The sequence below is a fragment of the Dermacentor silvarum genome, chromosome 4 (genome assembly GCF_013339745.2).
Source record: "Dermacentor silvarum isolate Dsil-2018 chromosome 4, BIME_Dsil_1.4, whole genome shotgun sequence".
NCBI lineage: Eukaryota > Metazoa > Arthropoda > Arachnida > Ixodida > Ixodidae > Dermacentor > Dermacentor silvarum.
Window position 1 is genome coordinate 60,326,604 of NC_051157.2, and position 18,530 is coordinate 60,345,133.

At 43.9% G+C, this 18,530-nt stretch overlaps 3 protein-coding genes across 3 annotated transcripts; all 3 read right to left on the bottom strand.

Annotated features, from left to right (window-relative positions):
• Positions 1-2,826: 2,826 nt before the first annotated feature.
• On the bottom strand, positions 2,827-3,690 carry LOC119448632 (elongation of very long chain fatty acids protein AAEL008004). The gene has a single exon (XM_037711863.2). It carries the CDS (start codon positions 3,688-3,690, stop codon positions 2,827-2,829), a length of 864 nt encoding a protein of 287 aa, XP_037567791.1.
• Positions 3,691-6,970: 3,280 nt separating this feature from the next.
• Positions 6,971-11,793, bottom strand: LOC119450111 (elongation of very long chain fatty acids protein AAEL008004). Its single transcript, XM_037713477.2, has 2 exons — positions 11,536-11,793; positions 6,971-7,952 (listed from the first exon to the last, which is right to left on the bottom strand). The coding sequence occupies exon 2, from the start codon at positions 7,929-7,931 to the stop codon at positions 7,038-7,040; it is 894 nt and encodes a 297-aa protein (XP_037569405.1). The 5' UTR covers positions 7,932-7,952; positions 11,536-11,793; the 3' UTR covers positions 6,971-7,037.
• Positions 11,794-17,243: 5,450 nt separating this feature from the next.
• LOC119450112 (elongation of very long chain fatty acids protein AAEL008004) lies at positions 17,244-18,129 on the bottom strand. Its single transcript, XM_037713478.2, has one exon. The coding sequence runs from the start codon at positions 18,127-18,129 to the stop codon at positions 17,269-17,271; it is 861 nt and encodes a 286-aa protein (XP_037569406.1). The 3' UTR covers positions 17,244-17,268.
• Between the last annotated feature and the right edge of the window lie 401 nt (positions 18,130-18,530).

Genomic DNA, 18,530 nt, shown 5'->3' on the forward strand with positions numbered 1-18,530 from the left:
GTGCCGTTGACCATTATTTGTTACACTGTCCTGTCTTTGATACAATCGCAAATGTGTTAATATACTCAAGCTTAGAAGAGCTCCGCACACAAGGGCAAGTGAGTCATTCTACGCTTGCGTCTATCTACTTACACTTTGTGTCTTTCTACGGCGATATATTGTTTCTGCGAGGACATTGGGTATTTAGGAGGAAGGTGTTCCCACTACTCATTTTCTCTTCCATGATACCGCATTATACAGTACTGGATTGTGGATGGTGAGCTGTGTGGACGGGAAAGCAGGCTAAAAGGGATGGCGCGCTGCACGGTGCGTCCTGATTGAACTCTGTCCCCGCTTAACGGCCCAACCACTGGCACGCTTCGGTACACGTGGGCGCGCGTCAATGTGTCGCGTCACGCCTGTTGGTGGAAAAGAGCACGCAACCACATGGCCCAAGCGCTGACGCTCGTCGAAGTTCGCTCCTCGGCTGCGGCGCAGTGTTGTTTGACCTTTGTACCTGCTAAAACCAAGTAAGGCTTAAAAGAGCGCGCTGTCGAATGAGCTCAAAACAATAAGTTAGTGACCTGTAAGCCAATTACTATGCTTTCGTATATATAAGAGCACTGTTTATTACTGAATGTGCTGCCTGCCTTTTTGTCTTTTGAAGTATTCACAGCAACGACAGCATCCACAAGTAATCGGCATCAGCCGTTGCGCTCGCGTCGACGACGGTGACACGGTGACAAGGCTTGTGAGACACAGTAGACACAGTAACATTTGCCTACGAGGTCATCAACGCATGTATGGGCAATCGCTTTGCTCATACCTGTTCACGACCATGCCAGTAGTGGCCAGGAAACATGAGCTCCTACTATTCATGAGAATAGAGTTGCTGCTGTTGCTGCTGAAAAAGAGAAAACAGAGACGCAAGGGGTGGCGTCCGCACCAATGGTAGGTTCGTCCTCTTCTCTCGGTGCGCAAATAGAAGGCCTATATACCGCACCGCGGTAAGTTGTTTAGTTCATACGTGCTGCGGATTGCAGTTGCTGCACTCTCTTAAAGGACGCATCAGAAAATGGACATACCCGCCGCTGTTGCTTTTCGGCCTTAAGCGACTTGCCATTGAGCACTATGATGGGCTTCAGACTCTACCGCACTTGATAAACATTGCTCGGGCAAAGCAATGGCCGGCAGCTCTTGTTAGGCTACGTCCACCTGCAGCAAGCAACATTTCTCCTCCTTCTACCGTATGCCCGAAGCACACATATTTATGTCATAAGAGCAAGGAAGTGTTTTTGTTACCGACGGTAGTTAGGTAATAACCAATGAAGCAGACAGTGATGTATACGCTATCACCAAACAAAATAAATTCTAGCCTACCGTTGCTCCTAACGCGGGCTCCTGCTTTTTGCATTTCTTTGATAATGCCAACCTTTCATCTCTAAACTGGTGTCATTGTGGAAATTCGTTCCAAGGGGATACGCCTGACAAGCTCACCGGCTACAATTCGTAAATTGCAATATGTGTCGTAAAGTAATTAAGTAAGAAGTTAATTGGCAAAGTTTTGTTATAGTTGAATACGTGTTTCGATTTCTCGTGCTACTAATGTCCGCCTCAGTCGAATAACCTAGCTCAATGATAAGAATTATGCTACCTGCCACAGGCGATTTCTAAAAATTCCGTCAAACTTAAAAATGAACACCCTGTATAAGCCACCTGAGATATCACTTACAATCTCAAGTGACTACACAAGTGTGTAGTCTGAATGAAGATGCAGACCTATTAGCTGGACATGTTTACCTAGCGTCGCTAAATAGTTCACTTTATCTGGCTTCTTAATTTATTAACAAGGAAGGTTACACTGCCGCAAGGGGTCTCTGTATCTTGCAGGGCCGCTGAACAATTCAATCCTATAAGATTCGGGTTCTTGTGCATCGTAGTGTCTGGTGCAGGATGTTCACTGTGCCGCAATACATCACTAAATTGTAGTGGGGAATACAATTAACTTCATATGAAATGGTGCCATTCAATTTCGTGTGCGCTTTCGAGTACTGAAGCAATCAGCCTACATTATGACAAATGTTCAAGCTTTTATTTTAATTACATCGACTCACTTGCGCTTTAAGCTGCTTCAAATATTATTTATTGAACACCAACTTTAGCGCTATTCAAGAACATAGTATAAGCTTGTGAAAGTGCAAGAAATGCATAGGAACAATATGTAATATATAAATACTACTTGAAGGTAGAAAAAATATCTTCGTTTGAACCAAGGGTATGATTAAAAAGTTGATTCGCTTCTGGAAAACAACTGTTTATAATGTCGATGCACTGGCCGAAGCCCGGCCTTAAAAAATACTTGAGAAAAACCGGGCTTGGGCCGGAAGTCCGCGTGATAAATAGTTGTTTTGAATAAGCAAGTCAACTTATCGCACACACACACACACACACACACACTATATATATATATATATATATATATATATATATATATATATATATATAGCAATTCCTTTATTTCTTGTTTGGCTACATTCTTTTATTTGCAAAACTGTGACATTAAAATTTAAGCCACAATATGCATACAAAATACAGATTGTGTGACCTTCAAGCTCACTCAGCCTGCGTGTCTAAAAACTTTTGCAGCAGATCTAAGAGACGTTCAACTATGTTATTTCTGAGCACAAAACAAAATATATATTGCTATGTTAGTCTATGGTTCTGTCGTGAAAGGCAATAATAAAAGCACATACAAGAACTATGCCAAAGTGCCAATAACCTTACCGTACGAAACAAGTAAAACTTGGCCTTTTTATTTACATGAGTAAATTGAAGCACTACAATGTGCTAATCTTTCTTGCCATTCTTTTCAGCGTCCTTTGCACAATGGTCGTTCAGGGCCTCTGGCGGAGGTTTCAAGTAACAACCCTTCTGCATATAAGCCTTGATGTAGAAATTGACAAAAAAACATAACAGGACAAATGTCTGTAGGCTGCCCGAGATTATGATAGACTTTGGAAATCCACAGTCAACAAAAAGGGGTATTGAGATGTGAAAGATAGCAATCACGAACTGTACGATCTGCAGAGTTGTCAAGTACTTCTTCCACCACAGGTGCTTGCGAACCCTCGGACCCAGCGTAGCTAGGAAATAGTAAAAATACATCACTACATGCACGAATGTGTTCATGGCCAAGCCGAGGGCTGGCTGGCCTTCGGGTGCAAACAGGGCATAATACCAGACGTTCACGGTCACCATGGTGTGATGAATTACGTGCAAGTGCGTAATCTGATTGAACTTCTTGCGCAACACGCAGAACACCGTGTCCAGGAGATCTGCGTAGCGCACGGCGATGAAGAACCACCCGTACTTGTAGTACTGCTCGAGTTCGTCGTCACTTTCGCCGGTGATCCCCTGGCACCACAGGCTGTACCGGCCTCCAGGAAGGTACGTCATCTTCAGGTGCAAGTAGAGGAATACGGCAGCGACAACGACCATGAACAGGTTGTAGCAGCGCACGATGTTTATGATATCGAATGGCTTACGATCCTTCATCCAACGTGGCCCGGCAATCTTGACAAAGTACAAGTAGGAAACCACGAGAGGAAAAACGAAGAGGGGGTTTAACACTAGGGGATAGTCTCTCGTCCTGGGGTCACCCATCTCCACAATACTATTGGCAATAGCGATGGGGTTCAATGTGAACGCCATGGTGATTCCTAAGGCCTGTTGTCTTCGAGTGCAGGCAAACGTGGACCTGTAAAAATTTTAAGGCGCATTATATACCGTATAGTGCTTTTGAAACTTTTCTAGGCCAGTAAGCAAGTGAACAAAGTTGACTCTGGGCCATGTAGTGTGACTCGTATTGGATGGTCTGGCAACTGAAAACCCTTGAAGCCGCGGGGGCCTTCTCTAATGACACGCCACTAGATTAGAGTGGTTGAAGTGCCTAAGGTGTTTTGTCACTCGGCGTAGCATTAACTCTGGACATATATTTGCAACCTGTCATTTGACACAAGACGATGCTACAGTTCGAGTCAATTGAGCAGTAAGGAATATGATATTGCTATGAACTCTGCTTTGTAAAGAGCTTCGCTGTCACCATACGCCATGTCGGCACGTAGTTCATAGTGTTCTGAGCACCACTAATGGCAAGGGTTGTCGCTGATGGAATAAATATTTATAGAATACGTGCGCTTCAGTTCTAATGGGGGACTAGAAAGAATCCGACAATGCAAAGGGCTCTTTTGTGTGTAGCAATAGTATCCTGCCGGTAGACACATGTAATTTATGCGAAGGGTTGTAACACGACTAGGCAACACAAAATGCTTGTTTGGCACCACTAGAGCAAAATAGGTTTGAAAGATTGAAACATTAGCATATAAAGTACTGGAACCAATATTTCACGATAGCATTTAAAATGTTCGGTGAATTACAGGCGTATGATATCACAAGTGCTCTTTAGTGCAATGTATGTGGAACGTACCGCTTCAGCTTGATCAGCTGTATACACACAGAACCCTACTTTTTTCATCTTTCATCTCAAATTTTTCATCTAGTTTTCCTTTCTTTTATGGGACAGGAAGGATGTAACAAAGATAAGACACATCTCCCAATTGGCCTGCGGAAATTCCAGTTTTGTGGTGAAATAGAATACTGAACATAACTTGATCTGTTTCATTGCTTTTTGCTTATCAGTTAGACTTCGCTAAGGAGGTAGGGCATTATAAAATATGATTACAGCGCTAAGGAAGACGAAGACAAACAGGAACTGCACAAGACGGGCGCTAGCATCAACTAGCTTTACTGCACCGATGCTTACGCACATAAAAGGCCCCCTAACATCTCGTGCAGTTCTTGTTTGTCTTCATCTACCTAAGCGCTGTTGCCATACTTTATAATGCCAGTAAACAAATCGCCCAGATTTCAACATCATTAAAGTAGTGCGCACGTCTTAAAGTAGCCTTGCGGCTTCTAGAGCTACTCCCTGTGTGATTATGTAAAATGCTTTATCAAGACCCTACTAGGCACCTGCGAGAATTTTATTGAATACTCGCCGAGCACGCGTCAAGGGTGTGAAATACTGCCGATATACAATCATTCATGGAGTCTGCGATGTCCAAGGAACACGAAGATTAGAACAAGAGGTGGAAAATGTACGTAGGTATGCTTATGAGTCTGCTGTCGGTATCTCGGTCACGTAATTATTGCGAAAGATAATAACGTTGTTCTTTATTACACAAAGAACTTCACCGACAACCTGTAGGCACATCGTGCAGGATTCCTATTTTCCGCTCAGCGGAACTCCTTCGTTAGGTTTATCTGGTATACAAAGTAATGTACAAAGTGCTTTAACCAAATGCGAGTAGTCTAAATAACACTCAGGGCAAGCTAAGTTCTGTGTTTGGATTACCGGGGAGATGCTGGTAAATTAATTATTTTAGCATGCATAATAATGTAATATAACTACAGCAAGCGGTGCGTGCCCTATAACTACAAAAGCAAGTGCTAGTTACCGCTGCAAGAGTGGAAGGTAAACAGGATGTCATACAAATACTTCATTATCACTGCGCTGTACGCTGGCGCTGGAAATGTAAGCGTGAGTAAACATACGCAAAATAATGCACTTTGTAATGTACAAGCCACTACATATGCCCTATAACTAGACAAGCAAGTGCTAGTTATCGCTGTAAAAGTGGAAGGTAAACAGGTCGTCATACAGATACTTCATTATCACTGCACTGTACGCCGGCGGCGCTGTAAATGTAAGTGTGAGTAAACATACGCAAAATAATGAAAGTACTTTAGTAAGATCTGAAACTCACCTACTTCGACGTCGTACTGAAAAAGAGTCAGGATGAGCCCTCACTTTGGTTGCGCTTTAAGCGACTTCTCTATGCGTGGCTGGAGGCCATGACTGATGCAAGCGACACTGGCTTGATATGTCGGCAGCAGCAGCGCACTCTTGCGGTAACTTCTCTCACAGAATCTTGTACGTGTGCGGACACGTGTCTAAATTAGGACTTGGCCCGCAAATGAGCGTGGTCGTGACGAAATACTTTCATTTGTGTCATCGCCATCATAACGGGGAATAGAAAGGAGTCGCCCATCCCAGCTAGGGCCGGTAGAACTGACGAGTACTGAATGACAGCATCTGCAGGTTGGCAGACATAAAGAAATGAAACGCCCGATTTTTCTTCGCTATATCTCGAGCATTTCAGGAGCTACGGAAAATGACTTCCGCTTTCTTACTGGGGCGACATGTTCCGCTGACTCGGTTACACCCACGAGAGAGCGAGTTTGAAGGCACAAACAAAACAAAGGCTTTAGTAGCAGGTGCTCCAGGATGCACGGGAGAGGTGAATGATCTGAAAAGATGCGACCAGGAAATGCTGTAGGATGGCAAATGTGACATCGTCGGTGTCTTTCGCAGCCCAGCAAACAAAAACAAAAAATAACAGGCACGAGTACGCGCACATTAAGAGTGCTATATCACGGGGCTTTTCTGATGCCACTGTTGTTATTTGTGAGGTGTTCGTAAAGTGCAAAACGCGGTACGCCCTCGAACGTGTAAGCGACACAAAGGCTGCTTTGCTGGAGAATACTAGACCACAAGAATCTTCGTGATATAGGCAGTTGGGAAAAATAAATAGCCTGGGCAACAATGTGATTGCAGTTCATCTAAAAGGTGCCGCATTTTGGTCCATCCGTGATGGTGTGCGGAACATATCCTAGGAACTGGTTTCACCGTGGTAGGGCACTCCAATCTATTAAACTGCGAAGTACCGACTATACTAAAATGGCGTTACCGTCGGCGCTTTATATCACGTTCGCCCTAATATGTCCCGGTGACTTTATGTGTCACCATTGTATGGTTCAGTTGGCATTGATGGCCTAAATAAAAAAACACAATGTTGGGGTAAGAAGATTGGCTGGTTGCTGGTCAATCTGGCAGGCGAATAGGGCAGGAAAAAGCACAATAGTGTTAATGTGATTTCATGTTTTTTTTTTATTAGAGATCCTTAATTTACAAAGTAGCTTTGGCACAAAAACATAGGTCAATCTTTCTTGTCGTTTTGGGAAGTTTTGCATCCGTTTTCACTGACTCTCAACTCTGACTGTGCAGCAGGTTTTGGGGAACCAGCCTTATTTATGTACGCCTTAATGTAGAAGTTCACGAACATGCATAACAATAGGAAAGTTTGCAGGTTGCCAATGATTATGATGGACCTAGGGAATCCGCAATCCACGAACAATGGTATGGAGATGTGTGCCATGACTATCACGAACTGCACTATTTGCATTGTGGTCAGGTACTTCTTCCACCAGAGGTGCTTGCGAACCTGTGGGCCCAGTGTGGCGAGGAAGTAGTAGAAGTACATGACGATGTGCACAAACACGTTTATGGCCAATCCTAGCGCCGGCTGTCCTTCGGGCGCAAACAAAGTGTAGAACCAGACGTTGACCGTCACCAGAGTGTGATGAATGACATGCAGGTGAGTTATCTGGTTAAACTTCTTGCGCAGCACACAGAACACAGTGTCCAGGAGATCGGCGTATCGTGCGGCCACGAAGAACCATCCATACTTGTAGTAGCGGGTGAGCTCGTCGTCCGTGTAGCCAGTGATACCTTGGCACCACAGGTTGTAGCGGCCACCGGGCAAGTATGTGAGTCTGAGGTGCAAGTAAAGGAACAAGGCGCTCACTACAACCATGAACAGGTTGTACGCGCGCACTACATTGATGATGTCAAAGGGCTTTTTGTCTTTCATCCAGCGTGGACCGGCTATCTTGACGAAGTACAAATAGAAGAACACGAGCGGGAACACGAAGAGTGGGTTCACCACGAGGGGATAGTCTCTGGTCCTGGGGTCACCCATCTGCACGATTCTGTCCGCTAGTACGAAAGGGTTCACTGTGAACGACATCTCGTCGCTGATGGCTGGTGTCATCGAAGATGGTAAAGTGAAAACCTGAAAGAAAAACACAATATTCTGAAAGTTGCAGCGGGTGTTTGTTAATGTCACTTTATGTTATTATGCACAGAGTAACAAAAGAAGAAAGAAAAACGATGTCACTATTACGGGCTCCCAATTACACGCGGATAAAAGGCTCCGATGCGTGGCGGATCGGAGAGCAAAAAAGATTATGTTCGTCTCTTGTTAAGAATTTCCATCTCGCATGACACTGGTGAGCTTTTCAATATTGATTTAGGGCTGCAATGTGATCTCAAAATACGCAATAAATTAAATAGACTATATTTTCAAGTTTGGACATGTGACCTAAAGTTTATGATTTATACCATCATTGAAACAAGACCAAGGATAGCTTAAGCGAGTGACATTTTGCATTTCTACGAGGTATTTGTCCTAAATACGAAAGACAGCCTAAGAGTGGAGATCTTTGTTAACTAGGGGAGACAAAGATCGGTATTCTAGGGCTGACAAAGATCCAAAGAAACCATATTCTGTTGACTATGGTTTATCAGCATAAAAAATGTGATTTTTGATATACTTATGGGTATAAAGTTAGATGAAAGAAGATTTAACGAAATTTTAAAGAAGATACTTACTTTCTTGAATATATATACGCATAAGAAGGATGTAGCTATAAGTGCTTTTATTGAATAGGTGCATTTGCATCTCAAGAGATAATTTCTGTTGATTGAGTGGTGGGAGCCAAAACATTTCAACAATATGTTTAGTTACTGTTCAGAGGAACAGTTAATGTTTTCTTCATCCTGATATCTATTGTTTTTCAGTAAAGGCTAGTGAATGAGAGTCCTACAACTCTCCAACGACGCTTCTGCTGTAAAAAAGGCTGCAAAATATTTGGTAGCAAAGAAATGAACAAAGGTGACTGAGGTGTGCATATATTAGTGCCAATGTCATACGAGACAAAATTGCGTTTTACTTATTAACAAGCTGTTTGCGCTAACCTGATTCTGTGGGGAGCCATATCTGCTAACATACCTACGAGCGAGAAACTTCCCCGGTACATGAGCGAATGGCACGAAAATCACAACAATATTATCTTGTGTTTCTAGCGACCTTCCCTAGGGGGTAAGTGTGCAGGCGGAAATAAACTGTCCTTTATCACGTGCTAAACATTCAACATTTTGTGTCCATTTGTGAAAGCATTGCTAAGCATTAGCCAGGACAGCTCCCACTCTTTCTTATATGCTCATTTGACATTACACTCCTTAAACCGGGCTACGTAACAAGGAACGCTTACCCTTTCCTTGCCGTTACATTTCCCGTGTGTCCTCCATTATGAGAAAGGAAACAATTTTCTGCTATCTACACACGTGTCTTTTCCTACCATTCTGGAGCCAAAATGAATTCCTTGAGCGGCTTCTCTTGAACAAGAAAATCCAACACGGAAAGGGCATATAATTATTTTGATGCAGATAAGCGGCATCGCTGCAATAATCACAAGCCAGTACAGCGATCATGACTCGAATGCAGACGTATTATCTGCTGGATTTCTGAAACCCAAGTGTGCGTTAAGCATGCCTGAGAGGGTAACCACATACGTAATTACAAGAGGAGATTTACTTGCGGGTGCGCATTCAGCTGAAGGCCTGGCTAATTTTCGAAAGAATCAACCATCTTACGATTAGGCCAGCAACCGAACTGCTGGCATGCTGGGTGCTCGTTCTCGATAAGAACGCTCGCGTGCTCTTTTGAATAAAGTTTATTCTCTCTCTCTCTCTCTCTCTCGATAAGAAGTCACGACTTGACTGAGGCGTGACTCTTTTAATGAATTAGCGGCCAATATAAAATTTTTAAAATATTTAGGTGCGAATTTCTTCACGCCTGAGTGTCCAAGGTAAGCATTTGTTTCTCTTTGCGTGCAGTGATGGTCCAAACATTGTCATCGCCGTTAATGTATCACTACAGTGGCTTAGGTTGGTTATCTAATGATTCTTTCGGCTGAACTAAAAAAAAAGTGATGATGACACTGTGAGCCTGACAATGAGACGAGTGTGTATAACACTAAAATTTCGAAATTTTCTCTAGCTTTTTAATGATACTTCAAATGTGAAAGGTGCCACTTTAGGGAGCCTTCTATAATCTCAGATAAGAATTTTACGCATAGCTGCTATGTGTGGTTCAACAGAGCAGTTGGAGCGAAGTGGCGATGGTTTTTCTGGCGTAGAAACTTGTGTCACGTGAATTACTACCGGGAAATTAGTGTCAAAAAAGAGGCACGCGGAAATTATTAAGGTCTTTCTTACACATGAAATGGTGATAAATCTATCTTCAATTCATATTCGTTGCTTTGTGAAGTTGTGCATCAATACATACCACCGCGCTTCAAGGAAAGTTTGTGAGCTTCTGTTGACAGCTACGCTCGCGTCCTCAAATGTCCTCACTCTTTTCGAAGTATGTCTTTATAACGCTTTTTCTCAATATTTCCGAAGGGCAAAAGGAGCCTACAAACACTGAAATCTGTTGGACCCATATTCACAAAAAGCTAGTACGCAAGAGAAAATTTCAGGCAATACTGATGCTGAACATACAATTAGTGAAGGCCGCCAGCCAACAGCAGAGAGCCCTTACGAACTAAAAGCTTAGTGAATGCGGCCTCTGATTTGTAGGCATCCCTGCAAGGTCTAATTTCTCTGAATTAAGGACGCTTTTACTACATGTACTCTGCGAGCAGATGCAATGGCATGGCTGAAGATGCGTGAAAGAGGTATGAAGAGCGGAGAGTGGCTTTCGCAAAATTTAGCTAACAAAGATATTGCTACATGCATATTGCGTGTTAATTTTGGACGACGAGCGCGGGCGCCCCGATGGAGAAGACAAACTGCTCCTGACTCTCGAGCTATCGGCTGAACTGGTCGGTGCTGCAGTTGTATTTGTAAATATAGTTTGTAAATAGTCTTTAGTGCCCGGTTCATCGTTCACGTAACCAATATCTTACAATATAACAATAAAACTACCACAGTAAAAAGCAAAGGCTTCATTGTGACGTCATTTTAACACCAGCATCTGCTTATTTACTGCGACTACGTTGAATCCGCTGTGGTGGCAGTGTGAGCTGTGTTGGTAGATTTCGTACATATCTCTAACCAATATTCCACTGCGAGGTTCAGCGGTTAGATCTAAATAAGAGTTCGATGAAAAGTAATGTGAAAGTCGACTGCGTTTACCATTGGTTGGCTGAAAATTTATAATCTGGTTCAAACATGCGTCGCTATCGAAAGTCCCAGCTGTTAGAATTGAAAGTCCCAACTTAGAAGGAGAATTGACGCCATATGTTATTGCGCACTACAAAATTCATCGCCGAATATGGTCACGAGATGCCTCTTTCACGTCTGTCTGATAAAGTTCAAATTTGCTTATTTCTAGAATACCCGCGGAGCGCAGATATCCCGATTAAAATTGGCAACAACAAACTCAAACGCTTCTTACAGAAACGTAACCTGTTGCTGAAACATATCGAATGATATTTGTGAAACGGATACTGACATACGCTTCAAGTTTTGCTTTGCGGGATGCCACAAACGCAATGCAAAATGAAACACGCCTCAAGTGTTCCTCTTACCTGGCTATAGGTGGTCCAGGCGTTCTCTGTCCTTCGGCTTTGCCAATTCCAGAAGCCTGAATGTTGGCCAAACACAGCGGACTAAGTGCCTTGCTGGCTCGAGCGGAGAAGAAAAGAAAAGAAGTGGTGCATTCGGGACCCGCGTCCTTTTTGGGTGGTGGCGTTCTCGTTGGTCTGTAAGGCAGACCACGCACCTTCGGTGTGAGAACAATAAAATCGACGTGCGCTCAGCACCCAGCAACGTCACAAGTGCAAGCAAGGTCGTTTTTTTTTTTGTTCTCTTGTTGCCGTGATTACTACCTCTGCCTTCCATGGCTTTTGCGAGAGGGAAGTAAACCTGCACCGACGTCTTGTTGCCCGCAACACGCAATGTGCATGCGGCACTGCGGTGGTTTCTTATCCCGACCGTGCGAGCACGAAATAGGCGGCCACCTTTTATGGTTTGTTTCTTTCTTCCTTTTTTTATTTTCTGTTTGCTAGCTTCGTGATTACCTTAGGTAATTATGTGGGGACCTTCGCCCATGAAGAGCGGCGAAAGAACCCAGGAAGTGCTGGCTTAGAATCTTAAAGTGTTGAAGCTGGACCTTAAGGCAGCCTGAAAAAGGTACATAATGCTCTGTTATTATTTTTAAATTTTTTCTAGATTTAACTTGGTAAGCTTATGTTCCCACTCACTACCCCCTTAATGTAGTTCTATCTTTTATTTGTTTCTTAGCAGATGTTACGAGAAAAGAAAGCGAGAGGGGTTAAGTATGCAATGACTCTAACAAAAAGAAGGAGATTAAAATGAACGAGGAGAAAAAAGGTACGGGCGCTGGAAATACATTTTGCAGTTACAGTGAAAACGATACGTACGGCATGTTTAACGAGGCATCAAAATGACAAAGTGCGTAGTATGGACTTTTAGTGCCATTTCTGAATTTTCGTGCCTAGCTGCAGAAATAAATGAAAGAACATTCAATGAATGTGCCCCCACAGCGAATGTTTTCTGAACACTGGATCCAAGTTAAATCTCAATTTCATCTCGTACCTCAGGACGTTCATTAAAGTTTTACATCCATCCATCCATCCATCCATCTCAGCATGGGCACTCGTCCTCAAACAGAAAGGTAGAGTTGATACTTCTCCGTACAATCAACACATTCCTGACATACATTTCAGACTTTGTGGTGACGTCGGGAGAAAATTTAACCGATTTTCATTTTTCGTGCTCCGAAAACTTCTGAGGTGCGCTGTATACATTACACAATACGAATGAAATGGGACTGAACATAATACAACGGGTGCCTTTTTATTTACATTTTATGATATGTTATTTGCAGCGCTCGCGATGTCGGCGTGATTCCGACTCGGGTGTGAGCATTTGAGTCAAGGGCAATTTTTATCAGATATCTACGGCCGACTATACATATTTATTGACAGCGGATACTGTGAAAACGTTGAATTTTCGAGCAGTTCATGGCCGTATATAGTCATTAGAACTGTACGATACTATGTCGTTCACGTACGCTACTATAGTGACTGGAGGTCCAAATACCATACTACCTTCCTGGGCTGCGCAGATATTCAACTTTTTCTCAGATCTAGAGATACGTACACTTTGTTGACTGTGTCGGTTCCGCGTCGTATGCAATACACCTACCGCAGCAGCTCATTGGTTGTGATGTTCTTCTCATAGCACCGCGTGACAGGCTTGTGTGGGTCGTGACGGGCGCCGGCAGGTATGTACATCGCAAGTTTACATGGTTCACTGTATACTATCCCCGTCACCAGCAAGCTTTTTATTTGATTTTCCTTCACATTTCCTCCTTTCTATACGTAGACCAGCCGGCCAGGGAGAAAGCCCTGCTGGTCGACCTCTATGGTTTTGTCATATTTTCATATATCTTGTACACGAAGGCGCTGGTTCGATTGCTGCCAGCGCTCTAGGCATTCAATTGATTTCGGTGCGGCATAACTCCTGTGTGCCGCTCAAGCCTTGCGTGCGCAGGTCCTGTCAGCTAGAATTATGGAACAGGACCCGTTTGGTGCAGGTATTGTTAAGTTCCGTTTGAACCCATCTAGTCTAGTCCTGTTTAAACCTTTCTGTGCAAACCCGTTTGGGCCTTTTTGCTCCTCTGTTTGGAACAGGTTTGTTTAATATGGTTTGACGTTGATTAAAATATTTTACTGTTTGACATGTTTGGTTCAATTGAGCATTTGTAATCAGACTTGAAGACACATCTGCATTATGATTGCTCCAAGAATGCCACTGTCACGTATGAACTTGCCTTGCATGTTGTTTGATACAAAGATATTCCCAAACAATACTTTCGTCTGCAAACCCCATTAGAACTATTAGCGTAGACGTAATAAAACACAAAAAGAAAGCACGCAAACATTAGGCTAGAGGCAAACTCTTCCTTCTGCTATGCATTCGCGCAACAGACCTGTCTTCTGAACTTTTGCAGCCTCCTCTTAATGTTCACAATAAACACGATTACTACGTGACACCCTATACATCACACTTTGGTGCACTGTTTCTCTGTATCCTCTCTTGTGGTATTGTCCTTTTTGCCCTATTTATCCACTACAAGCAAATCATGTGTGGCTCTTCGTTGGATGTTTAGTTGTTCGAGTAAAAGCCATCTATTCCGTGATAGTAGATTCATGTACATTGCATTGTGACAAAATTATATAAGTTTTATAAGATGTTGGAGATGATATTGCAAGATGTTGCAGATGTGTCAATATTGTGGAGAGTCTTTTAATTACCTGTTTCGGAGAGCTTGAATGCGGCGCCTTACATAAGTGTTCTACAATAAAGATATAAGTAACACGTGCAATTTTTTATGTCACAAACTTTTTTTTTAAAAGCCCACAAGATTTACTTAAATTACGTCGCTACAGATAAATTATGCGCCCAGGCGTACATTATTTGGAAGAAAGAACCAAAGCAATTTATTCACTAAATCAAGCAATTACTTCACTTTTTAATTACAAACGTTACGGCGCATGTCTCCAATGAAACATTGAAGGAAATTGTCATAAATATTTCGTTGCGGGTCTTTGCCTTTCAATAGGGTCACGTATGCAAAAAAAAATCAGCCCTTCCACTACTGTCAAGACGGAAGCCAGCGAAGCTGCGACTATGGTGAGTCTGCTATAGTGAATATTGCTATAACCCACCGTGGTTGCTCAGTGGCTATGGTGTTGGCCTGCTGAGCATGAGGTCGCGCGATCGAATCCCGGCCACGGCAGCCGCATTTCGATGGGGCGAAATGCGAAAACACCCGTGTACTTAGATTTAGGTGCACGTTAAAGAGCACCAGGAGGTCCAATTTCCGGAGTCCCACTACGGCGTGATGATGATGATGATAAGTGGTTCTTGAGGGAAAGGGAAAGGTTGGCGCTATCTTCTGCAGCCCTTGAGGGAGCACGGCTCATTGCCTCATAATCAGATCGTGGTTTTGGCACGTAAAACCCCATAATTTTTTATGGGTTGTTCTTTCGCATAAATTAGAATTAGAAAAGCTCACTCCACTTAATATTACGTATTATCAAATTTACATTTGATAATACGTAATATTAAGCGACGTTTAGCTGCGGCACCAAATGCGTATTTATATAAAAAGTTGGCCGCATATCTGCTTGCTTCGCTGCAAATGACATCGAAAGACGATAGTCTTCTGCCACCCCTGATAAGTAACACCCTATCTTGTCCACCCTCCCACCCCTCACGCTCTTCCCCTCCCCTCTCACTCCTCCTATGATGGATGCAATGGAGATTTTGCTGAATTCAATTCAAATTGACCGCGTTCGCCCTGCTCTCGCGCCATCTGTTGGGACCTTTTATTACCGTTGACTTAAAGCCGGCTGCAGAGCCGCGGCTTCAGTCGGCTTCTTTTAACGCGTAGCGTTTCCTACACCATTTCTAACGCATTGATTTTTCATTTACTAACGCAAAAACCAGTACAATATGTATTCCTAATTAAATGAACGCTACGGATTACGGTTATGTGCCTCCAAACTCTGTACTGCTAAATTAGCCATCCTATACTCCGTTTCATACATCAGCCAGGTGCAACGCTGTAAAAGCTGCGCAAGAAGTACGACCATTAAAATGTATTACTCCGTGCGTTCCGTCTATGCAGCGTCTATAGCAGCGTTTACATGAATGCGATAGAATGCGACAGTAGCGCATCACATTTCCTAGCGCATCACGTGTAATGCGATGCGCTAGCGTTTACATGTAGCGCATCCCCTGGTGCGCTGGTGGCGGCACACGCACATTGAACGCAAAGCAGCACTTGCAGACGCTTCCGGCGCTTCCAGCGTCACGCCACGAAGCAGCTCGGCGAGCGCCCAGCAGATCCACAGCAAATTGTATTTCCTATAATTCCTAATGCGCTGTAATCGCGTTTACATGCATTGCGAAAGTCGACTTACGCGTCTCAATCCAACCCTGCCTGACTATTAATGCGACGCGCTTTCCTAGCGCATTATCCCCGTTTACATGGATGCGATGCACTAGAAAATTAATGTGATGCGATGCGATGCGCCAGTTGTCGCGTTCATGTAAACGCGGCTTATGCTTCGCTGCGCGCCAGCGGCGTTTGCTCGCGCGAGCTTGCACGTGAGGCTGCAGCGACGGGCTGCAAATAAAACGCGCATAGCATGGAGTTTTCAGCGCAGCTTAAGAAACTAGGGTCTTTAGAGTTACGTATCTATGTATTTTCTATTAAAGGAACACACCTCCTAATACTTACCTAGTGATGTTGCGCCTCAGATATGCGCAATATTTACTTTGTGATCGATAACGTTCACAAGTATGAACAGCCGTACCAGTTTAAGTAGTGTGGGCGGTAAGCAAGTGGTCCAATTTTGGCCGGGTGGCTGAATCGGGTGACAGACAGACAAACAGACAGACAGACAGACCAAATCTTCAGCGTTTAAGTTCCCCAAGAAAGACTATCGTCTTTAAAACGGCGCGAGGCGAGAAGGTAGGTAAGATTTCCGACGCTGCTGGACGAGTGTCCCATTATGATCTCGTCGAAAACCTCCGAGCCGCCCCCAGAGGCACCGGCAACAGTCACCAACGCCACGCGCGTTCGGTGCGAACGCGGATAAAACGCCGACCGCGTCGACAACAGTTCTGCGCGTTGCTGGTGCTGCTGCATGTCCAAGTTCATACAGCTGATAAAACTACTACCCTTACTCCGGATAGCTCTCTACTAATTTGCTATCGCAATTGATGCTTCGCCTTTCGGGTGAAACTGCGGCAATTGGTTGGTATTCCGCCTAACTAAATTAGTCTTAATTAATTAATCAACTTCTCAAATATTACAATTAGATTACAAGTGTCAGTGAGAAAATTCTAGATCAACATCAAAAACTACCGATACAGCTTTCTTTTCCTCAATAAGTGCTACATAAAAGTTTTTCCGAGCGTGAGAGAAGCCCGCGAATACACGCAAAGTGCCTGGAGCGGCCAGTCGCGATTTAAAAATATGCTTATACAACGCTGGACAAAACCAAGGTAATGTTGCCTGCCGTCGCTTGGAGATACTCCATTCCGCCTAATTACATAATTAGTTTTAATTAGCTAATAAACTCCTCTAATATTATAATTAGACGAAAAGTGTCAATGAGAAAATTCTAGAGCAATATAAAAAACTCCCGATACAGCTTTCTGCTGCGCAATACGCGCTACACAAAAGTATGCTTTTGTTTCTGTATATTAGCCGGCCCAATTTATTGTTCTTTGCGAATAGCATCACAGCCATTTGTGGTCAAATGCACGTGAACGCTACCGGATCCGTTATCTTTGCGGGTAACGTACGCTTTTACGTAAAAATTGACGAACAAGCACAGTATTAGGAATGTCTGCAGGTTGGCTATGACAATCAGGTGTCTTGGAAATCCGCACTCAACGAACAGTGGAATGGACATGTGAGTTATGGAGAGCACAAACTGGGCAATCTGGAGCCTCGTCAGGTACTTCTTCCACCAGAGATATTTCCTCACAGCGGGCCCCATAGTTGCCAGCAGATAGTAGGTGTACATGATGATGTGAACGAACACGTTGAGACCGAGGCCGAACGCCGGCTGTCCCTCAGGTGCGTATAGGGACCAGTACCAGATGTTTATCGTGACGATGGTGTGGTGAATGACGTGCAGGTGAGTGATGTGAGTGAACTTCTTACGGAGCACGAAGAACACCGTGTCCAAGTGATCGGCGTAGCGCGCTGCAATGAAGAACCAACCGTACTTGTAGTAGCGCGCCATCTCTTCGTCCATGTAGCCAGTGATACCCTGGCACCACAAACTGTAGCGGCCTCCAGGAAGGTACGTGAACTTGAGGAGCAGGTAAAGAAACCAGGCAGAAGCGACGACCATGAATGCGTTGTGGAATCGGATGAGGTTAATGATTCTGTACGGCTCCTTGTTCGCCATCCATCGGGGCCCAGCAACCTTCACGAAGTACAAGTAGCCGGCGAGGAAAGGGAACACGAACAACGGGTTCAGCACTAGAGGATAGTTTTTCGTTCGGGGGTCTCCTTTCTCGTACACTTCCCATAGGTATCTCGCGGGAGTGAGGACAAGTGTCAGCATCGTGGATCCTCACCGAGACAGGCAAGTAGCAGACGTCTGCGAAAACGAGCAGGTGTGGGAGAAATTACCTCTAATAGAAGGAACTACCCTTAAACAATGGGAGCGCAAGATTTTGCTTGATTAAACATGTAAGAATTTCCATCTTAACACTCACAAAAATAAAAATAAATTGTCTGGAAAAATTTGCCATCGCCAAGTTGCATGAGAATATCAGTACCGATTACTTTATGTGCGCATGCTCTCATCTTGCTACAAACGCGAACAATCTTTATGCAGGGCTTCAGGTTGCTTTATATTAATCCCAATGGGCAAGGTGAGTAGCCTGCTTGCATGACCCAGTATCCGGCAAAGGTGGCCAGAATAGTTCCTCTCGGACAGGAACTTGGCTTAAGTATGTTTTC

Coding starts and splice junctions, on each gene's coding strand:
- LOC119450112 (XM_037713478.2), bottom strand. CDS start 18,129: ATGCTGACACTTGTCCTCACTCCCGCGAGATACCTATGGGAAGTGTAC.
- LOC119450111 (XM_037713477.2), bottom strand. CDS start 7,931: ATGACACCAGCCATCAGCGACGAGATGTCGTTCACAGTGAACCCTTTC.
- LOC119448632 (XM_037711863.2), bottom strand. CDS start 3,690: ATGGCGTTCACATTGAACCCCATCGCTATTGCCAATAGTATTGTGGAG.